Here is a 21,567-nt window from a genome sequence, read left to right as displayed (position 1 = left end):
TCACAAGTTTAAAAGACACCACTAATATTTTCATAAATGTATTAAATACTAGCAGAGTACCCGTCTTTCGTACGGGATTGGTGTAGAAGTATAAAATGCTTATTGTAGTTATACTCGCGCTTTACGTTTGAAATGGGGTAGGACACGGTTTGAGAAAATTGTTTCCTTTAAATTTACGGTATGCCATAACACATCTACCATACCCATAATGTTCTACCACTGCGCCACCTTGACACCTTAACAAGCTAGTGTCATAAATGCAAAAAACATTAAAAGTGCTGCACCCTGTTGGTAAAATTCATAACTTTTAATGCTATGGAATAACGTAGAACCTACTCGTTTAGTTGAAACAGCTGACACAATTATTTAACTCCTTTGCAATATGAATATAGCATGAGAAACTAAAGAGCCACTGGAGTAGAGTGAAAAAGGATTTTTGAGAAAATGAATATGCCTATGTGTTATTCGAGAATGTGAGCTATCCATCATGCCAAATTTCTGCCCAGTCCGACCAGTATACCTTTATACCTTTATACCATACATCCATCGCTGACCAGTAATGACTGGATAGATTTCGTCAAAAAAAGTTTAAAGTGTTAATACTTTAGAATAGGTTAACATGGCAGTAGGTCATGAGATCCATTCATTACTTTCCTCAACAAAATATTCACTAATGGAATAGAGAGGCCGTGACTTTAGTAGTTTAAAGTTCTTCTACTTTCTTTTTAAAATTCCTGAGAGGGAGTAACTTTATGTTCTTGTCCAGATGGTTGTAGAGCCTAATGCCAAGAACAGGATAGCAGTCTTTTTGCTTGCTCAGCCTGCAGAAAGGAATGTTTAAAATTTCTCCTCTTCTCGTGTTGTAATCATGAAGTTGGTTTCTGCAGCTGAGGTTGCCTATGTTTTCCTTGACATGCACCAGACAATTGTAAATAAATTGACTGTAAACAGTCATTACTCCTAAGTCACGGAACAGTGGTTTGCAATGTTCATGCCTTGCGCTGGATGTTATGGCTCTTATAGCAGCCTTTTGAGTTTTCAGAATGGTTCTTGTTTCCGATGCGTGCCCCCAGACAATGACACCGTAGCTCATTAGGCTGTGGAAGAGGCCATAATAGGCTAATTTTAAGTAGGTATCAATGACCAAGTTTTTTAGCTTCCTTAGAAGGAAAACTGTTCTAGAAAGTCTGGCATCTAACTCACCTATGTGTTTATCCCAAGTCAATTTGCCATCCAGCCAAAACCCAAGCAGTTTCACAGGTTGTTGTTGTGGATTCTGATGTTTAAGACTGCATATCAGTTCCTGGGTCTTGTCATTGTTTATTTTTAGCTTGTTATTAGAGAACCAAGCTTTAGCTCCGTCAAGGATTTCAAGGGTTCCACTTTTCAGTTGGTCCAAGTCACTACTACTTGTGATGAGGGTTGTGTCATCGGCGAAGAACAAAGTTCTTCCCTCAGTCCCCAGGTCATTAATGTAAATAAGGAAGAGCACAGGTCCAAGAATGGATCCCTGTGGGACCCCTAGGCTGACGTTCCGGTCACTGGAAAGAGCTCCCCTTATGGATACCACCTGCTTTCTGTAGTTAATGCGTGATTGAACCCCAAACAAACAAGCAAAGCAACACAGAAACTTTCACATTTATATTAGTATGATGTATTACATGTTTAGTAAGTTTGAAGTCTGCCTAGAGGAAATAGTCCTGTAAAGAAAAAAGCAAGAATCACGACTAATAAGAGTCTTAGTTTCCAGTCTCTCCTTACCGAAGTTACACGAGGATTTTCAACCACATCGTGCAATCACATCGACTTTATCCTATTTATATTAGGAGTTCGGAATAATTTCAAACACATAATTTCGGATATGGGAGATTTAATTTATTAGAATCAACTTCCTCTTCATTTTAAATTTAGCAATGCCAGTTATTAAATGTTATAGTAAAGGTCCTTAAAAACGGTCAACCGATTAATTTTGGGGGTATAAGTTTGGTAAATATAACGAAAATTAGATTCCAGTGAAAATAATGTAAAGTATAAAATAAGCAATTATTAGAAGCAATATAAAAATATTCAAATGTTAAAACACATTTAATTTAAGTCATTTATATTGAATAATGGAATAAAAAGTCTATTCTTAAAATGATATAGGAATGGCAAAGAGATACAAGTAATACCTTTCTTGAGAGAGAAAAACCTTGCTCAAAAAAGCTACAGGTATCTTAATCCAAGATGCTTAAAAAAGCTGTTTACTTAAAATACATCGCAACGTTTAATTTAGTCGTTGATGAATTATTTACATTTGTAAGGGGTCCAATTAGTTATGTTCTACGATCGTATTGGTTATGTCTAACTTAGTTGAGCTTGACAGCGTTGTGAGTGATCGAAATAACAGTCATTACATTTATTTGATTAAAAACGCTTTTCATGCCTACTTAAAATACTTTCGATAGGAAACCCCATCATATATATTCTGAAAATAAGGACGGAGTGTAATATGTATAAAAAGGGTCACTGTTAAAGTATTTTTTCTGAAAGTTTAAAACTCGATGGTTTTGTGGAAAACGTACACAAAAGAATAATATTGCTTGAAATGTGAATACGGGTGATATGGTTGTCACTGAGGGTTTTTGACAGCTAAAGGATAAATGACTAGTCAATATTGGACCTTGCTTCACCTTAACTCGTCTAAAAACAACACTTTAATGCTCTTTTAAACTAGGTATTTTCTATCAGTCATTTATGTGAATTTAACTTAATATCCTTTACGTTTTACAAAAGTATTTGATGCATTAGAAAAAAAAAAATTCTATATTATACTGCATTCCTCCACAAAGGACTCCGCACAATCAAATATCTTGAAAACAATAATTTTACTCATGCCAAATCATCGAAATGATCTTAAATAAAGTTAAAAACAACATACTCCCAGTTGTGAGCAAATAATGTAAAATTAAGGTGTTTGTTGATATTGTCTACTGATGCTAAATTAATGAAATGGTCGTAAATACATTTAAAAAATGACGTACATACTCCCAACAACTAACTAATTTGAAATTAAGTTGTATGTTGATCTATCTATAGCACACTTTAAACGATGGTGCCTTTTACATCCCATACTTGGCAATATTATGACCAATTTATATCACTGAATACAAAAATATTTCATGTCTTGAAAAAGTAATTGAAATCTGAACTATAATAAGTAGAGAACCTAAGAATCAGGAATCGATTGTAACCATGCACATTATTAGTATCGTAATCAGTAAAAACTATTTAAACCTAGTTTCCAGGTTGGTTCAGTATTTGATCTCCGCTTCCGCGGTAAATTTTAAATTACTTTGGGTATTAAAAAGTTCCGTTCTCGTAAGTCCATTATAGACCGCGTGATGATTAAAGGAGTGTTGTACTTTGCATCAGCTGGGTAATGGATTATTGAACGCCGCATTGTTTTGCTGAACGGTCGTTAGGTCGAGCTGCGTTGTTTGGTAAACTCAAATATGGCGACATTATACAGTGTATGGAAGCTCATACATGGCGGATAAGGCAATTTAAGGTGCTTCTTTCTAAACTCTAATTACTCAATTTCTAAGGTCAAAATGATCAGTTTATTTATTAAATAGCTATATATCAAAAACGATATCAACAAAATTTAATGTACATCCACTTAATTTTACGTAGGTTTTCTGCTACGATGAACCCAAAGATGTATTTTATTTCATAAATTGTAAATTTTTGTTACCAAAACTGTATCAACTTGGTATATTTGCCCAGTTAAAAACAATTTTCATAATTAAATTTCGTCATCCTTAGATAGCTTGGGATATGTTACGTTTATATATTAGTCTAGGCATATTAGGAAAGTTAGCAGAAAGTTTAGGTACAGTCCTAATCATCACTTTTCTTTATGTTTTTTGGGTCGCTGAACACGAATATTAGGTTTGCTGACAGATATTTTGCCCGGAACATTGGTTATTTTGTGAAAAACCTTAAAATTTGGGCACTTTTTTCGGGTTTTCGGGCAAATCTCGAAAAGTATGGGATTTTGAGAAAATCCTGCTTTGTAAAATTAAAGATGACAAAATTTACTACAAGTGGCCTATATAATGTTTGTTTCTACGACGAACCGTTTCGCCAATAGAGCACACTAAAGCTGGGTTTTCCTAGACGCGGAGTCGGCCAGCGGAGAGCGGACAACGGAGAGCGGAATTGAAATAACATGGCATTCCGCTCCGCTGCTAGGAAAACAGTAACATTAAATTACCTAAGACAAGCTTTAAGCCGGGTTTTCCTAGGCGCGTAGTCGGCCAGCCGAGAGAGGAACACGGAGAGCGGACTCAGCTTGTCTTAGGTAATTTAATGTTACTGTTTTCCTAGCAGCGGAGCGGAATGCCATGTTAATTTCAATTCCGCTCTCCGTTGTCCGCTCTCCGCTGGCCGACTCTGCGTCTAGGAAAACCCAGCTTAAAAAAGGCCAGAAGTACAAAAAATTAAAAACATTGCTAAATGCCGCCGTTTTACATTACGTTTTCATAGAAACAACCAATGTTACGATCATTTTAACTATTTATTCATGATAACAAACTGAAACACACTTAAAAATACCCCCGCCGCAGCAAACCTGCAGACTAAGCGAATTTCCATTTCCCTGATTGGATTTACACTAAAATGTCTCCTTAGAAATATCACATTTATTCCCTATTTAAATAAAAGTTTAACGAGTACTTAGGTTTGATGCAACAGGGAGGGTAAAAAGGTGTTTTTTGTAAAATGTAATAATTTAGTATGAAATGAATGCATTTTCCAAATTTGATCAAAATATGTTCATAAACAAGCAAACTACAACAGTTTACTTAGTCTCCATAATTATAATAGGCATTTTAAAATTACAGATTTTTGGAATTTTCTCCGTAACCAGGCGCATAACAACGCTTTAATATACTAAACTATTTGTTTTTTTAAGCTCTACAAAATGGTATGAAAAGAAATTGCTAAATTTTAAGTTTATAGGGTCAAAAATAGGAAAAACCAATATTTACCCCCTAAAACCCCCCATAAATCCCTGTTCCCATAGTCCGATCATGCTGAGCAAAACCAAAAATGAAAATAAACCCTAACCGTTTTAAAAAGGTTTTACATTGGGTTTCCATGGAAACAACCCATGTTACGATAATTTGGACTATTTATTCATGATAAAGAACTGAAACACACTTGATAAATCTATGCCAAGATGTATGACTGACTGCTGGAACATTTCCCGTTCCCACAAAACCCCCATTTATTTTCTCAGCACAGGGATGTTGCTGGCCACAGGGTTGACTGCTATAGTGATTGAGAAAAAAGGATGAAATACATTAAAAGAGTTGTAGATAACTTTAGCTTTGGTAACGTCAAATTCAGACGAGTAGACCGTGTCCAGCCACTTGCCATAGTAAATAACGCGATGAAAGTGGAGAATTCTTACCCGTAAACCCCAACACATTGTTTCAACGTATCAGCATCGCTAAGAATTCTGATGAAGAACTAAAACACTTCTTGTCCTACGAACTGGGTCCATACTCTTTCTCGTTGTTTGATAATAACGGTTTGCACAAAGAACCAAATCAAATCTTTAAAGGCCTAAAGCCCCTGTCCCCATTGAAAACAAGCACTTCCATGGTCAAGTGCAGTATGTTATTGATGGTGGGTTCCTACTACACAAAAGTTATGGCCAGAGCATCAACCTTTCAACCATAAAAAACCAAGCATCAACCAAGAAAAACTTAATCGACAACATACTGTCAACATACTCCTTGCCTTGCTATAAAGAAGAAAACTGTAGGCAGCTGAGAATATTCAAAGATAAACTTGGTCCTCTGTTTCTTACCCTTGAGGAAGCCTTAAAAGCGAATGAGGATGTGGAAGAAGATGTTTTTTCTCTCATCTTGGGCCCATAAAAAATTGATGGAATGCCAACCTTCAACCCGAAGAGAGTGAATTACATGATCCTACCAACCAACCTATTCATGAGATTATTAACATTATAAAAAGAAAGATTGTCTCCATTTTCCACAATTTAATCCTAAAAGACGGGTATTTCTTTCAGGTGGAATTTTGCGGTCAGAAGACACACTAGTTAGTTTATTAGTGAATTTCCCCTATAGGGAATAAGCTATTACCGTAGTACTCATGGTAAGACCTGGACCCGGAACTGATTTACATTTTCGTTTTGAGGCCCCTAGAGACCAAAAACACCATCCGTTCAAATTCATATATGTGTCCGTGGCGAGAACTCGAGCAAAAATCATCCGATTTTGATGAAAATTGGGACAAACCTGTAAACCTACGCCTATTCGAACGAGTTCGTGAACCAGCATGATCGGACTATGGGAACAGGGATTTATGAGGGGTTTTATGGGGTAAAAATTGGTTCTTCCTATTTGTTATGTAGACAAAGAAAACTGTTGTAGTTTGCTTGTTTATGAACATATTTTGATCAAATTTGGAAAATGCATTCATTTCATACTAAATTATTACATTTTACAAAAACACCTTTTTACCCTCCCTGTTGCAGCTAACCTAAGTACTCGTTAAACTTTTATTTAAATAGTTAATAAATGTGATATTTCTAAGGAGACATTTTAGTGTAAATCCAATCAGGGAAATGGAAATTCGCTTAGTCTGCAGGTTTGCTGCGGTGGGGGTATTTTTAAGTGTGTTTCAGTTTGTTATCATGAATAAATAGTTAAAATGATCGTAACATGGGTTGTTTCTATGAAAACGTAATGTAAAACGGCGGCATTTAGCAATGTTTTTAATTTTTTGTACTTCTGGCCTTTTTTAGTGTGCTCTAGTGGCGAAACGGTTCGTCGTAGAAACAAACATTATATAGGCCACTTGTAGTAAATTTTGTCATCTTTAATTTTACAGAGCAGGATTTTCTCAAAAACCCATACTTACCGAGATTTGCCCGAAAAACCGGAAAAAGTGCCAAAATTTTAAGGTTTTTCTCAAAATAACCAATTTTCCGGGCAAAATATCTGTCAGCAAACCTCATATTCGTGTTCAGCGACCCAAAAAACATAAAGAAAAGTGATGATTAGGACTGTACCTAAACTTTCCGCTAACTGCCACTTTTATTCCTAATATGCCTAGCCTATATAGGGTGTCACAAAAAAGTGTGATGGGCTATACAGGACCTAATTCTACATGCAAAAATAAGTCAAAAATGAAGAATAATTTTTTTTTTGATTTCGGCTTAGTTTAGCCGTAATCCGCCATTTTGTTTTTTGGGGAAAATACGGCTAAACTAAGCCGAAATCCAAAAAGATTTATTCTTCATTTTTGACTTATTTTTGCATGTAGAATTAGGTCCTGTATAGCCCATCACACTTTTTTGTGACACCCTGTGTATATTAACTGTTTGAAATAATATTTAGAATATGAAAAGAATTTACATGATACATAATGTGTATTGGAAACGAATGTCACGTGAGCCTTTGAAATTTTAATTTGAACAAATCTGGAAATTACTCATAAATTACTACATTCAGTAAACTTAGTTGGTAGTTAACAAATTCAGTTGTAACGGAATTACGTTCTTATTCGGTAATTCACGGCGATGGACGGCGAGTGGACAATAAATGACGTAATCAATATTGTGAACCGCCTCATCTACCCGCTCTCAACACAAAACAAAAACTCTTGCATGCATTTGGTTAAATTATTCCCACTCTAAAACACAAAAATGTCAGGAGCTATGTATTAAACATGGCATTATTATACGCATTCCAGTATAAAACTATGTAATTACAACGCATGAGCTTCGTCCAAGACAAAACTGTAGCTAAATTTCTACAGCACAACAAGAGATCCCCTTTCACAACAGCTTTGACCTACATGTGGCTGCTTAATACTGGTTCTACAAAGGAACACAACAGCTTGAATTAGTATAATATAGACCAGCTAAAGCTAAAATGCTTGTCCTGGCCACAATGTACTCGTTCTACAACAGAAAACAGCAGCTTTAGACTGTGTGTGAAAGCTTGATAACTTTATTCCATCTCCAAAGTGTACACGATTTAAACTATTATTGGCAACATTACTCCCACTTTACTAAACAACAATAAGCATTATGTATTTTACTAAATTATATTACGCCACTCAGCGTAATGAGCTAACAATAACAAGTTATGCTAATTTTATAAATTTATTAAAAAAAAAAACCCCACTTTATGAAAACTACACCTGGCCAAATTACACTACGGCAGACTAGTTAAATAGCAATCCATAAATTTTGAGTAAAACGGATGTATTGCCATTCAAATAAATATCTTCGGAAGGACAAACAGTACTGTATTTCAATCGATATTTTATACGCTTTAAACCGTTAACCATTCGGTTAATGACTTTGGATATATTTCAGTTGGTTGCAATGGAAATGGAAACAAACACTTGAATGGGGATGAATTTGAGCCGTGGGTGAGAGCTAATGAATTGTACACTGTGCTGAATAGCGCTAAGCGAGCTCTCATTATGCCAGCTTTGCATTCTGTTGAAACAAAAAGCTTTGAATTCTAATCCCATATATGTCTTTCTAAAAACGTGTTTAAAAATGATTTGTAAATGGCACTAGCTGCCAACTACACAAAGTAGCTCTATACAGGGTTGACAACACTATTTACAGATTATAATATAAACATTTGCATATATCGATTTAAGCAAATTATGTTAAGTTAAATTATGTAATTACGTATGTTATGTTAAATGTAAAATACTTACAAGTATCGAGAAAAATGATTGTGTTTCGGTTTTGATAGAAGGGATTGTACGGCCCTCTGCAGAACAGAATTCTGAAAAAAGAAATATACTATTTGAATTTTTTAACAACACCTTATACTAATTTCACTTTCATAGTGGTAGTTTCTATAATTTTGCTAATGTTAGTACAATACCTATTATAACTATGGGTTCTCTGAACCTCTCCAAGGTAAACATTATACGATAAACTCATCATGCTACAATCTTTGATTATATATACAACTAGACATTCAATCCCCAAGTTAAGTTGTAGCCAGATTTTTTATCAATATCGTCGTAGTTGATGTGAGCCACCGTCGGATTGTGCTGATGTAAATTATTAATTTCTGTCAAATACACAGACTTTTTTACAAAATCAATTTGAAGAAACTACTTAATGTAAGCTATTGCAACTACTGTTATTACCCATCAACTATGACAGGAAAAAAATAAGGTAGTAATATAATTTTGGACTCTAGCACAATCTGTGACTGGCTCTCATAACTACTTCGTTTTTTATAAACATTTGCGACAACTGGTCCGTATAGATGGGATTTCTACTTCAGTATCCAATAGTCAACATGCAGCTGGTTTACAAATCTGTATGTTCAATACGTGAAGGGAATTTCAGCGAAACACTACTCCTGCGTTAACAAATGATGTGTCAAAATGAAGTGTCTTTCATGTAGACGCCCCCTTAAACCAATTCATGTAAAATCATCGGGCTCTATCCCACATAACAGGCCTCCAAAGTTTAAGTGTATTCCTTATAAAAACATGTTTAGCCTATTTGTGTATTTTTCTTTGAACTTTCCCTTGTACGTTTGATGTATTAATGTATTTACAAACCACTATAAATCAACAGAGTTACTTTTGCAACGTGTGTACTTATTGTTAGTGTTCGCAAGTACAGTTTGTGTGTTACGATTTCTTTTTTTTTATTAAATATTTATTAAATTTCGTTTAGTTGGTAAAATAAAAACATAAGTCAAAATTCCTGAACTCGTGCACAGTATGTAGAATCATGACACGTTGTTGTAGACATATTGGAAATCTACTACCTGTGCTTTGAAAACAATATTTTGCCCGATGGATAAGATCCTGAATTTTTACCTTAAAGCCAACGGGCTGCGAAATCATAGATGGCTGTTAGAATGACACACAAAATTTGCATATAGAGCGCCCTCCTCATCTGCTGCATTAGTTCAAGAGGTCCAGGCTGTACTGGTGCACTGGTGCCTGGGCTGGGGTTCGTTTCACCTGGAGCCTTTGTTGTCTGTCCTTTGCTATCCTTGCTTGTTGTCTTGTCACATGTCTTTGATCTTCTTGATCTTTCGGCCCTTCTATTTCTTGAGTCACTTGATGACGATGACTCGCTGTCACGTCGGCTGTCTCTGTCTCGTTTTGGCATTTTTTATAGATAAAAGAATCTTTTATAATGTCATGAAATTTTGATAATTTGTTGTTTGAAAAATGAATTAATTTAGTGACTAAAATAGATATAAGAAAAATAGTTATAGTTTTTGAACAAGTGGACTGTATTTTGTTTTATTTACATTATGAATCACTTACTGGTTTTTGTCAATTCCTCGTTAAGTTAAATACAATAATGTTGTAGCGATTTTCTTGAATTGTATTTACACTTTCTTCATACATATCTTCTCAGTTAATTCTGTCTTCATTTGTTGATCATCATCACAGTCACATGTTTTTCAAAGATCTAATTGTTGTACATTTAATTTTGAGTAGTTAAACTGCATGCATTTACAGTGTTGCCAATTTTAATAATGAAATATTATTTTTATATACAATGTGAATATAATTTGATGTAATAACATATGATAAATTAAATATTGAAATGAATTGTATTTGTAACTTAAATAATAATAAATTGTAAACATAAACATTGGTTAATGAATTTTGATTGAGTTATTTGGAATAATTTAAATATGAAATAATGAAAACTAATAAATACTTAACACGATTAAATAGAACAAAAACAAAAATAAACTGTAGACAAATTAACAATAAATACAAGTTTCATCAAACCATCTAGGTGGCAGACGATGAAGCCGTATACAAAAGTACAGCTTACGGAATCAGAGCAGAAATGTGGAGGGGGTGGGGGAAGCCCAGGCGTGGCCTTGTATAGCATCAAGGTGTTTATTTAACTGCTGTCCATATAAACTTAAAATGGAATTTGTTTAGAAATGGTGGACCGTTATAATTATATTAGGATTAAGATTTTTTCGTTTTTCTTATCTTACCATACATTTTTTATCATAAGCAAACAAAATATTTACTTAAGGATTTATCACAAATTCTTAACTCTTACTGCGTACATATTAGATTTTTCTTTGCCTGTAGTACAGAGGCACGTATGATATTTTTATTCAAGTTGGTGTGACTGAGGTAACCAAACTTCCTTATTGAACAGTAGACAAGACTTAAATTACTTGCAAAAACTGTATAGAACATTTTGCCTTACATAGCTGTTATAATATAGAACGTATTTTTACTTTCAAAAGAAAAAGTGTTTCAGCGTATAAAAAGTCCGAAATATATCAAACGAATTGTTTTCGAGTTATTGAGTCAACAGACACGTTTGTTTGTGAGACCGTTTTCATCAAACGAAGTGAATCTATGAGATTTTTTCATTCGGGTTTTTTTATTTTGTTTGATCAGTTGACAACATTCTGTCATAAATTGAACTCTCGCCCTATTGTATTAGTTTTATTGGTCAAAAATGCCCATTCTGTCTCGCTCATTTCTATCAAACGCCAAAAACTGAGCCTGCGTCTATTGATTGGAAATGAATGGGTTGTGACGCCAATGATATTTTACCAAATTAGACATTGATATTGTCATACGTAATCCGTTGTATCGAATCTCGTTGGAGTAGCAATCTAAGGGAACCAAGGTAATTCAAAAATAATACTATCTTAGAACATTAAAGAGATATTTTAGATTGCGAACGGGTTAACCCTGGCACATCTATAAGTATTTAAGGGCTTGAACAACTTTCATTTAAAAACGTTTATGTTATTAATTGCAACACACTTTACAGACGTTAAAACTAACCAAAGTCATATTATGGGAATATCGGTAAAACTTAATTAGCTTTACCGCGTTACAAATAGATCACATATTACATATATCTTCATCATTCATTCGATTCGTGAAACCAAATTAATTAATTCACGATGCGAGCGCAAATCCATCACCAATTTTGCGGCAGAGCTTTGTTTTGTGCCTTTGATTGGATTTACAATAATTTAATCCGCCTTTAGGGGGGGGAATTAACAGATTAATTTTGTTACAATAGTGTTAATGAGTCAGCCTTGATCCCTTCTTTTGGTGATAGAATTACTTTTAAAATTAAATAGATTTTGATTGTATTTGATTTTGATTGTATACAATAAAAAGTTCTTCATACAGAAAGTAAAATTTCAAACATGTTGGAACAGCTTGAGTGTTCAATGTTATGAACAATGATAACACTAATTTAGCAATTATGGAGGAAGGCTATTCATAATTTTTAATATTATGACTACTGGGGTAGATTTGAACCAACATACTCTAGGTGAAATCAAACTTAAATTCAAACAAATCTCTACTCTATTCACACACGCAGAATAAGGTTACTACGTATGTGTAAATAACACGTAAATCAGTTGTTTTCTCACCCTGGGGTTGGTCAGCATGGCGATGGCCTCGCTGAGGTGTTTTAGCTTTAGGGTAGAAGTGTCCTCGTCCTCTGCTAGCTGGAAGGAGTTCTGCCGGGGTGGCGCCGGGACGGGGGCGCCAGAGTTACTAGAGGGCGCCGCCTTCCGAGCGGCCAGGGCGGCCATGGGACAGCCAGACATGTTGAGGCTCTCACTGACGACGAGTCATCGACAACCTGCAGACATGGCACGAGGTCAACATGTGATGCAGGTACACTGTCTTTACCAACTTACACACGAACACGTAAAATACACGGTACATCAACATACATGGCTAGCTCAGTGATAGTGTCTTGAACTGAAAAATCAGACATTGTTATTTAAGAAACTGAGCGTCTATCACTGCAGTCAGGTCAAGGTAGATTTGGTACATCATCGCCTTTACATCCTCGCACTGACCTGTAGTTGTGATGAGCAGTTAAAAGCATAGGCCTACGAAACTTGTCGTCATTTAATACACTACACAATCTTTAGTGTAGAATAAAGTGAGATATCTTGTACAGCTTTGTTACTGACTAAACCCAGATATTTATTAGCCAGAATTATTTATTAAAAGTCTAAAGATTCAAGCTGAATACAATTTCGCATAATCCAAAATCTAATATATTTTTTTGTACGAACTGGCGACCTGATTTTATTACTATCTAAGTGTCACGTAAGCAGCGATGATATGACAAGCTAAGAGATTGTGTTAAGTGTCTACAGCAGTACGCTTCTTGAGTGGCTCATTCTACAAACTTCGCTTTTATTCGCGAATTTCCCATGTAGGGAATAAGCTATTACCGTAGTACCCATGGTAAAACCTGGGCTCCGGACCGAGGTCCCTAGTGGCCAAAAACACCATCCATTCAAATTCACACGTATATATATTTATATATGTGTCCGTTAGAATAATAACTCGTGCAAAAATGATCTAATTTTGAAATTAAATTTCTGATTAAATGTTTTTAGAGTATTTTATAAACAAATGTACTACCACTATTCAATAAAAATATACACTTAACTTACATTACATATATTAATCCAAAAACTTTATATTAAAGTTCTATTAAATTACCATACTATAAAATACTTGATATAACTGAGATGGGATTCGCCCAAACAATAAAAGTTACAAAAGTTGTAGTTTTTAGCTTAATACAGCAAACTTAATTTCTTCAATTGAATACAATACAATTGATTCAAGACTCTTTGATATTTTTGCACTTATGCATCAACTTACTTGATCCTAGTTTAATGTAACAGTTGACTACTGCGGAGACCAGTCTTATTGATAGCTTCTCCATTGCGCTCACGCTAAACTAGTTTACGCCATGCATTGGTCACTTGTTGGTAGAGAGGTTCAGACAGTTTTTTTCCATGTTACTAACGCCAGTCGTTCAAACAACTCTTTTGCTTCCCTCTTCACACTTCATCCATTGCCTTTGGTCCAAAAAAGAATTGCAATATACCGGGTGTCCCAAAACGAATGGATTAAAAGTAAACTTGCATAAATACTTATCTCTACATGTTCTCCGCTATATAGTCAAAGAAAGTCAAGTCAATGTTCCAGCTCTGACTGCACATTGTGGTGTATTTTTTCCAAAGGCTTCCCTTGTCTTTGCTTTAAATTGGTCTATAATTAAGATGAATTAGCGATACACACACTTGATCTTTCACAAACCCCAAGACCTAAAGAAATCACACCAAAGATTTTATCTTTATTAACCGACTTCCCCACTACCAACAAAAGGAGGAGGTTCTCAATTTGTCTGTGGCGATGTTTTTTTTTTCTATGTATGTTCACCAATTTCTCTGTGATTCTCTTACCGATCAGTGTGGTTCCACCACCAAAATAACCAGGAGAGTTTCTATTTGGTACCTTATATATTATGTTTAAGTATAATATTTGTTTCGGTGAAAAATTCTGAAAACCTTAAATATTCAACATTCATTTTGTTTACATTTGTGCACATTGTTTACATTTGTGCAGAGAAGGCAATAAATAATAATAACATTCCTACAGCTGTTAGTTGAAACCATTTAAAAGACACAGACAATTTCTTCATGAAACAGTTGCTTCATATTGATCAATAAACTATTTCTTGCCATGAAGCCTAAATTAATTACATTGAGAAAAATGCATTTTGTTTTGGTTACTATAAAAAATGTATTTTAACGTTTGACCTGATTTGTGTATACAGTAATTATGTTTTTAGTATTGAATATTCTGACTTACAAAAACATACATTTTTCAGTGAATAGCTGTATGATAATGACAAATAAAGGTGTATTGTGAAAACCACAGCATTCGTAAAACAGGTATAAATATAAATCAAATGCAATTATTCCTTACACGACCTAAGAAGTGTGACAGTGCATAATCGTCAATTGTCTTAAAAGTGTTGAATATTTTAATTACTAAACATGCATTTGCAGATGTGGAATGTTTATTGATATTCTCTACCCAGTTACTATAACATATCAATACTATTTTATGCCTGCTTCGGAAAGTCCTAGAGGAAGATGATTTGCAATTTCAACTAGGCTATATCTTGAGCAAACAAAACCCCCTACATGACTTACACCACTTTTAGCTGAACCAATCTTTCATATAATATTTTCCAAAGGTACTATACGAAAGGTTCTATGGTGTTAACGACCAATTTTCCACTTTTGAGAGATTTTTTAGTGCTGGTAGCTGAGGAATAACTTTATTTTGTTCCAAAAGGCTTGAGACGTTACTGTATTTCTTTTTATAATGTAGAAGTACACCGATTGCAAAGAAACGATGATGTCTGACATTTCAATGTATCTAGAAAAGACAATTAGTTTTTCATTAGGCCTAATGTAATGGACAACTCTTTCTTTCTTAATATCTAAATATGTTTATTTTCATACCCATTGATTATGTAACCTGAACAGGTGACTCAAGCAGTTTTAAAATAATGATTGTTCTGTGGAACGTTTGATTGTTTCAAACAGTTTTGCTTATCAAAAAACCCCAAGTAATTAATACCGGTACATAAAAACTATACGGTCACTAAAAATCATGAAATAATTTATTTTTGTAAAAAAATACAACCGACTTCAAACGCTCTAAAAAGAATGAAATAATTTAAATAAAGTTAACTTTTGTATTAGGCAAGCTCACGTATTTCAAGTCGGCGCGGTTCAAACTGCAAATATGATTGAAATTAAATATTGTGTGTGTATTTTGAAAATCAATAAATTGTAGCTGGATAACATAAATATATAAAAAACATACTGAACTGTTTTGTTTATATATTAAAGGAAATATTTTCTTGTATTTTATGTTTACTTCAGAATAAATGCATTATGAAAATAACACACACAAATGTTCTATATGAATAGGAAAATAATTTAGTTTGAAATTATGATAGGGAAAAGAAGCTAGTTTAGTATTAAAACGTTACATTTCCAAGTTAGAAACATTTAAATGCGTTATAATCTTTTTAAAGATACTCGTTAATACCACTATAATGCCGATCTCTGATTACGGTAATAAAATAACACTTAACGCATAACTATGAAAAAGACATGCAGATTAACACCTTTAGTTATAGATAGTCACCTGCAATATGGACACCCTCTTTCAATTTTGTATCAAAAATCATCATAGAGCCGCGCCGAATTGAAATACGTGAGCTTGCCTAATACAAAAGTTAACTTTATTTAAATTATTTCATTCTTTTTAGAGCGTTTGAAGTCGGTTGTATTTTTTTACAAAAATAAATTATGAACCATTCGATATACTGTGCTTTCAACTGCAACTCCATTTACTATATTGCAGCTTAATTAAAAAAAAATCAAACAGGCTACAAAAATGAAACAGCTGATTTCTGTTGAAGGGTACCGAAAGAAACTCTAAGATATTAGCTTCAAAATTAGCCATAGTTGACTTTTCTAGGACCTTTGGTAACACGCATATTAAGATGTAGATATGGTCGATTCTTTTTTGGACATTGCTGTTGGTCTAAACCAACAGTAAAAGCATATGATTTTAAAAACTATTACATTATTAGTAAGCGTTGATATGCATGGCATATTTGCACTTATACATTAACTTACTTGATCCTAGTTTAATGTAACAGTTGACTACTCCAGAGACCAGTCTAGTATTGATACCTTCTCCATTGCGCTCACGCTCAACTAGTTTACGCCATGCATTGGTCACTTGTTGGTAGAGAGGTTCAGACAGTTTTTTTCCATATTACTTACGCCAGTCGTTCAACAACTCTTTTGCTCCCCTCTTCACACTTCATCCATTGCCTTTGGTCCAAAAGGTCCAAATAGAATTTAAAATATTGGTATGAAAGTTTGTGTCTAACATCAAAATATCTGGGGAAGGAAAAAAAGATAGAAAGTTCAAGATTTAGTGTAGATTGTTATTATTGTTGATAGATGTTGGCTGTTCTAACTTATCTCAAGAGATACGGTAATTAGCAAGATTATTCACAATGCTGAATAATCGTATTGTGGTGAATAATCGCACTAAGGATCTGTTGAGATCAAGTAAACAAACTACATTAGTCAAATATAATACAGACCAGGGGCTATAGTAGATTCTATTTTCTTCCTCTACAATACATTTGATTTACACACATAAAGTTAATAAATCGTTAGTCGAATTAATGAAAGTATGTTTTAGAATTCATTTCCTACTACTGGAACGTTAGTTATTAATAAATAATAATAATATTACCTTCTTCCGTTCCAAATGATTGTAGTTATTTACGACGCGTTTCGTCAGCACAGTGACATCATCAGGTATCCGCTATCGCTTCGTCTTGAATATATTAACATAAAACAGTCATTGAACAATACACAAACACACATTTAATACATTTAAAGACCGGTCGTTGTTGTCGTCGCGGTGGCCACAACTCACGTACGCACATGACTAATTCTGGGCGACGACTGCAGGATGGATCGTTGTCTATGGTGTACTTTGCACCATGACGTCATTTCTCTTCTCCAGGTGTATCACGGTGTCAAACAATGCATTTCCTTGAGTATTAATTTTGTCATTCAGTACGTTGTTTGGTTCATACTGTACTGCTTTGTAAATTTCGTAATACTCAAGTGTGGACATCAAATTACTTTTCTTGCACTTGTGTAGTATTTGCAAGTTGTCTGAGATGGAACTGTAGTTATGTCCACATTGTATGAGATGTTCAGCATAATTCGATTTTTGGGTGATTGTTTTCTTTGGGAGATGTTCTTTAAACCGGGTTTTGAATGATCTTCCTGTTTGTCCTATATAGTATTTTGTACATTCGTTGCAATTTAATTTGTAAATCCCACTGCTGTCGAATTTGTCACCAATGCTTTCCTTCCTGCGGTTAATAAGATTTTCTAGTTTGTTGGAATTTCTGTAAGTAACTGTGTAACCATGGTTTTTGAATATACTGTTGATTTTGTACTTCAGCCAATTATTGTACGTTAGTGTGACAAATTTCTTCTTCTCTTTGGGATTGTTTGGGACATGGGATTTTTTCTTTATTATCCTGTCTATTGTGTTACTGTCATATCCATTATTTTGTGCGATGTATTTTATTAAATTTAGTTTCTTGTTGTAGTTGGTTTTGTTCATATGTATTTGGTTTAATCTGTGTATAAATTAATTAAAAGCTGCCATTTTATGGGAAACGGGATGGTTGGAAGTGGCGTGTATTGTTTGGCTAGAACTGTCTTATCCTTAGATGTAGACAATATGTACACAAACATCCCTGTAGACGAATCCATAGACATTTTAAGAGTTAGACTAACAGAAAACAACAGCCTAAATGTAACCAAAATTAATGAGTTGTGCAACCTAGCAAAAATAGTAACCAAACAAAACTACTTCAAATTCAATGACAAATACTACATCCAGCAAGATGGACTAGCGATGGGGTCACCATTGTCAAGTATACTAGCCGAAATATACTTAAACGACTATGAGAACAAACACATTATGAGTCAAAATAACAAATACAGGAAATGTATAGTATACTATCATAGGTACGTTGACGATGCCATATGTTTGTTTAAAGGAAATCAGAGACAAATTGACCTTTTCACCAAACATCTCAACGCCGCTCACCCAAAAATAAAATTCAAAAATGAAATTGAACGTGATAACAAAATAAATTATTTGGACTTAACAATACATACAAACGAAAACAAGCATCAGTTCAGCATTTTTCACAAGCCAACCCAGTCTAGCCAAACAATACACGCCACTTCCAACCATCCCGTTTCCCATAAAATGGCAGCTTTTAATTCATTTATATACAGATTAAACCGAATACCTATGAACAAAACCAACTACAACAAGGAACTAAATTTAATAAAATATATCGCACAAGATAATGGATATGACAGTAACACCATAGACAGGATAATAAAGAAAAAATCCCATGTCCCAAACAATCCCAAAGAGAAGAAGAAATTTGTCACACTAACGTACAATAATTGGCTGAACTACAAAATCAACAATATATTCAAAGACCATGGTTACACAGTTACTTACAGAAATTCCAACAAACTAGAAAATCTCATTAACCCCAGGAAGGAAAGCATTGGTGACAAATTCGACAGCAGTGGGATTTACAAATTAAATTGCAACGAATGTACAAAATACTATATAGGACAAACAGGATGATCATTCAAAACTCGGTTTAAAGAACATCTCCCAAAGAAAACAATCACCCAAAAATCTAATTATGCTGAACATCTCATACAATGTGGACATAACTACAGTTCCATCTCAGACAACTTGCAAATACTACACAAGTGCAAGAAAAAACATTTGATGTCCACACTTGAAATGAAATGAAATTAAATTTATTTTCCTTTAAGCATTGTACAAAATGCAATGGGCATCGTCAAAAAAAATACAATTGTCAATATATACAATCATTATGCAAAACTTAACCTAAGAAAAACCAAGCAAACACAGCACGCAAAAAAGGCTTATATACTCACATTTGCTCGAATGTCAGGTAGCTCAAGAATCTGACTCTTTGAACAGAAAAAGTACAGAAAAAATACAGTTTGCATCTTAACAAAGCACACCATGCAGCTAACTACAAACCCAAATAAATAAAAAGCAAACTGCAAACATCACTCAAGTCTTAAAAAAGCTACTTACAATATTACTTGGGATTTTATAAAACTCCTGGACTGAGAACAATGGGTGTGCCAGCAACAGGTTTCTCACAATTGTTTGGAAGGTTTTTTGAGACTGGTTCCGTGCCTCTGTTGGCAGGTGATTGAACAACTTTAATCTAGTGACCTCCTGATTTGACTGAACTACTTTTAATCTTACATATGGGACATCAAATTTGTTCTTATTTCTAGTGTTATGGCAGTGTACATCTTTTCTACTGACTAAAGTACCTTGGCATTTTTTAGCTGAAAGCAAAAGCAGAAATACATATAAGCTATAGACAGTAATGATGGCTTCATTAATAAACAGTGGTTTACTGTGTGCAAGGTAGTCAGCACCAGCCAGTAGGCGGATAGCCTTCTTCTGCCACAAGAGAACCCTACTAACATCAGCAGCTCCACCCCACAATCGCAGTCCATACAGTATGATTCCTTTAAAAAAAACCACTGTAAGCCTGCTTAAGGTATGGCTTTGTAACTAAATAGCTTAAATTCCTAAGCATACACATGATTCTAGATAATTTACTACACACACCAGAAATATGAGAACTCCAAGTGAGTTTACTATCAAGTGTTATTCCTAATAGTTTCACAGGTTCACTGTATGTAGCAACATGCTTCAGTGTAAAAACTATGGTTTGTGTTTTATCTCGGTTTAATAAAAAGTAGTTGGCCCGGAACCAGTCTTCGGCCGAATCTAGGGACCGCTTCATGGCGTCATTGAGATTCTCAAAATTTTGACTCTTGCATATTAGGGTGGTGTCATCTGCATAGCACACAACACCACCATCGATATTGTAACTGACATCATTTTTCATGACCAGGAAAAGCAGGGGCCCAAGGACCGAGCCCTGCGGAACGCCATGGGAGATGACTCTCTCCTGCGAACTCAGTCCATTCACAACCACAGACTGCCTCCTCTCCCACAGATAAGACCGCAAAAACTCCAAGGAGCCACCCACAACACCATAGTGTTCAAGTTTAGACAGAAGGACCGAGTGGTCGACTGGGTCACCACCCAGTCCTGGGGGGCCTTGCTGAGGTCACATAAGGTGGCCCCAACAAGGCCCCCAGACTCAAAACCACCCAGAACCTCACTTACCACGCTATCGACTGCATCTATGGTGCCAAGGCCACTCCTGAAACCAAACTGTGAGGAGGAAAACAGACCGTACAGACCGCTTTGAGTATTACGAAATTTACAAATCAGTACAGTATGAACCAAACAACGTACTGAATGACAAAATTAATACTCAAGGAAATGCATTGTTTGACACCGTGATACACCTGGAGAAGAGAAATGACGTCATGGTGCAAAGTACACCATAGACAACGATCCATCCTGCAGTCGTCGCCCAGAATTAGTCATGTGCGTACGTGAGTTGTGGCCACCGTGACGACAACAACTACCGGTCTTTAAATGTATTAAATGTGTGTTTGTGTATTGTTCAATGACTGTTTTATGTTAATATATTCAAGACGAAGCGATAGCGGATACCTGATGATGTCACTGTGCTGACGAAACGCGTCGTAAATAACTACAATCATTTGGAACGGAAGAAGGTAATATTATTATTATTTATTAATAACTAATGTTCCAGTAGTAGGAAATGAATTCTAAGACATACTTTCATTAATTCGACTAACGATTTATTAACTTTATGTGTGTAAATCAAATGTATTGTAGAGGAAGAAAATAAAATCTACTATAGCCCCTGGACTGTATTATATTTGACTAATGTAGTTTGTTTACTTGATCTCAACAGATCATTAGTGCGATTATTCACCACAATACGATTATTCAGCATTGTGAATAATCTTGCTAATTACCGTATCTCTTGAGATAAGTTAGAACAGCCAACTTCTATCAACAATAATAACAATCTACACTAAATCTTGAACTTTCTATCTTTTT

General features: G+C 34.7%; 1 protein-coding gene across 1 annotated transcript in view; it reads right to left on the bottom strand.

Annotated features, from left to right (window-relative positions):
• The window catches only part of LOC128985610 (head-specific guanylate cyclase), a 100,584-nt gene that overhangs the window by 52,278 nt on the left and 26,739 nt on the right, over nt 1-21,567 (bottom strand). Inside the window, exons 2-3 of the mRNA XM_054405251.1 lie at nt 12,459-12,673; nt 8,755-8,825 (exon numbers count right to left, since the gene is read on the bottom strand). Of these exons, the coding sequence (XP_054261226.1) occupies nt 8,755-8,825; nt 12,459-12,638 (251 nt within the window). The 5' untranslated portion in view covers nt 12,639-12,673. The remainder of the gene's footprint in view (nt 1-8,754; nt 8,826-12,458; nt 12,674-21,567) is intronic.

This window comes from Macrosteles quadrilineatus, unplaced genomic scaffold (genome assembly GCF_028750875.1).
Source record: "Macrosteles quadrilineatus isolate MER2022 unplaced genomic scaffold, UCM_ALF_1.0 Scaffold_2__2_contigs__length_208266976, whole genome shotgun sequence".
NCBI classification, from domain to species: domain Eukaryota; kingdom Metazoa; phylum Arthropoda; class Insecta; order Hemiptera; family Cicadellidae; genus Macrosteles; species Macrosteles quadrilineatus.
The sequence above is the reverse complement of the archived record's forward strand: the minus strand, read 5'-3'. Positions and strand labels throughout refer to the sequence as shown.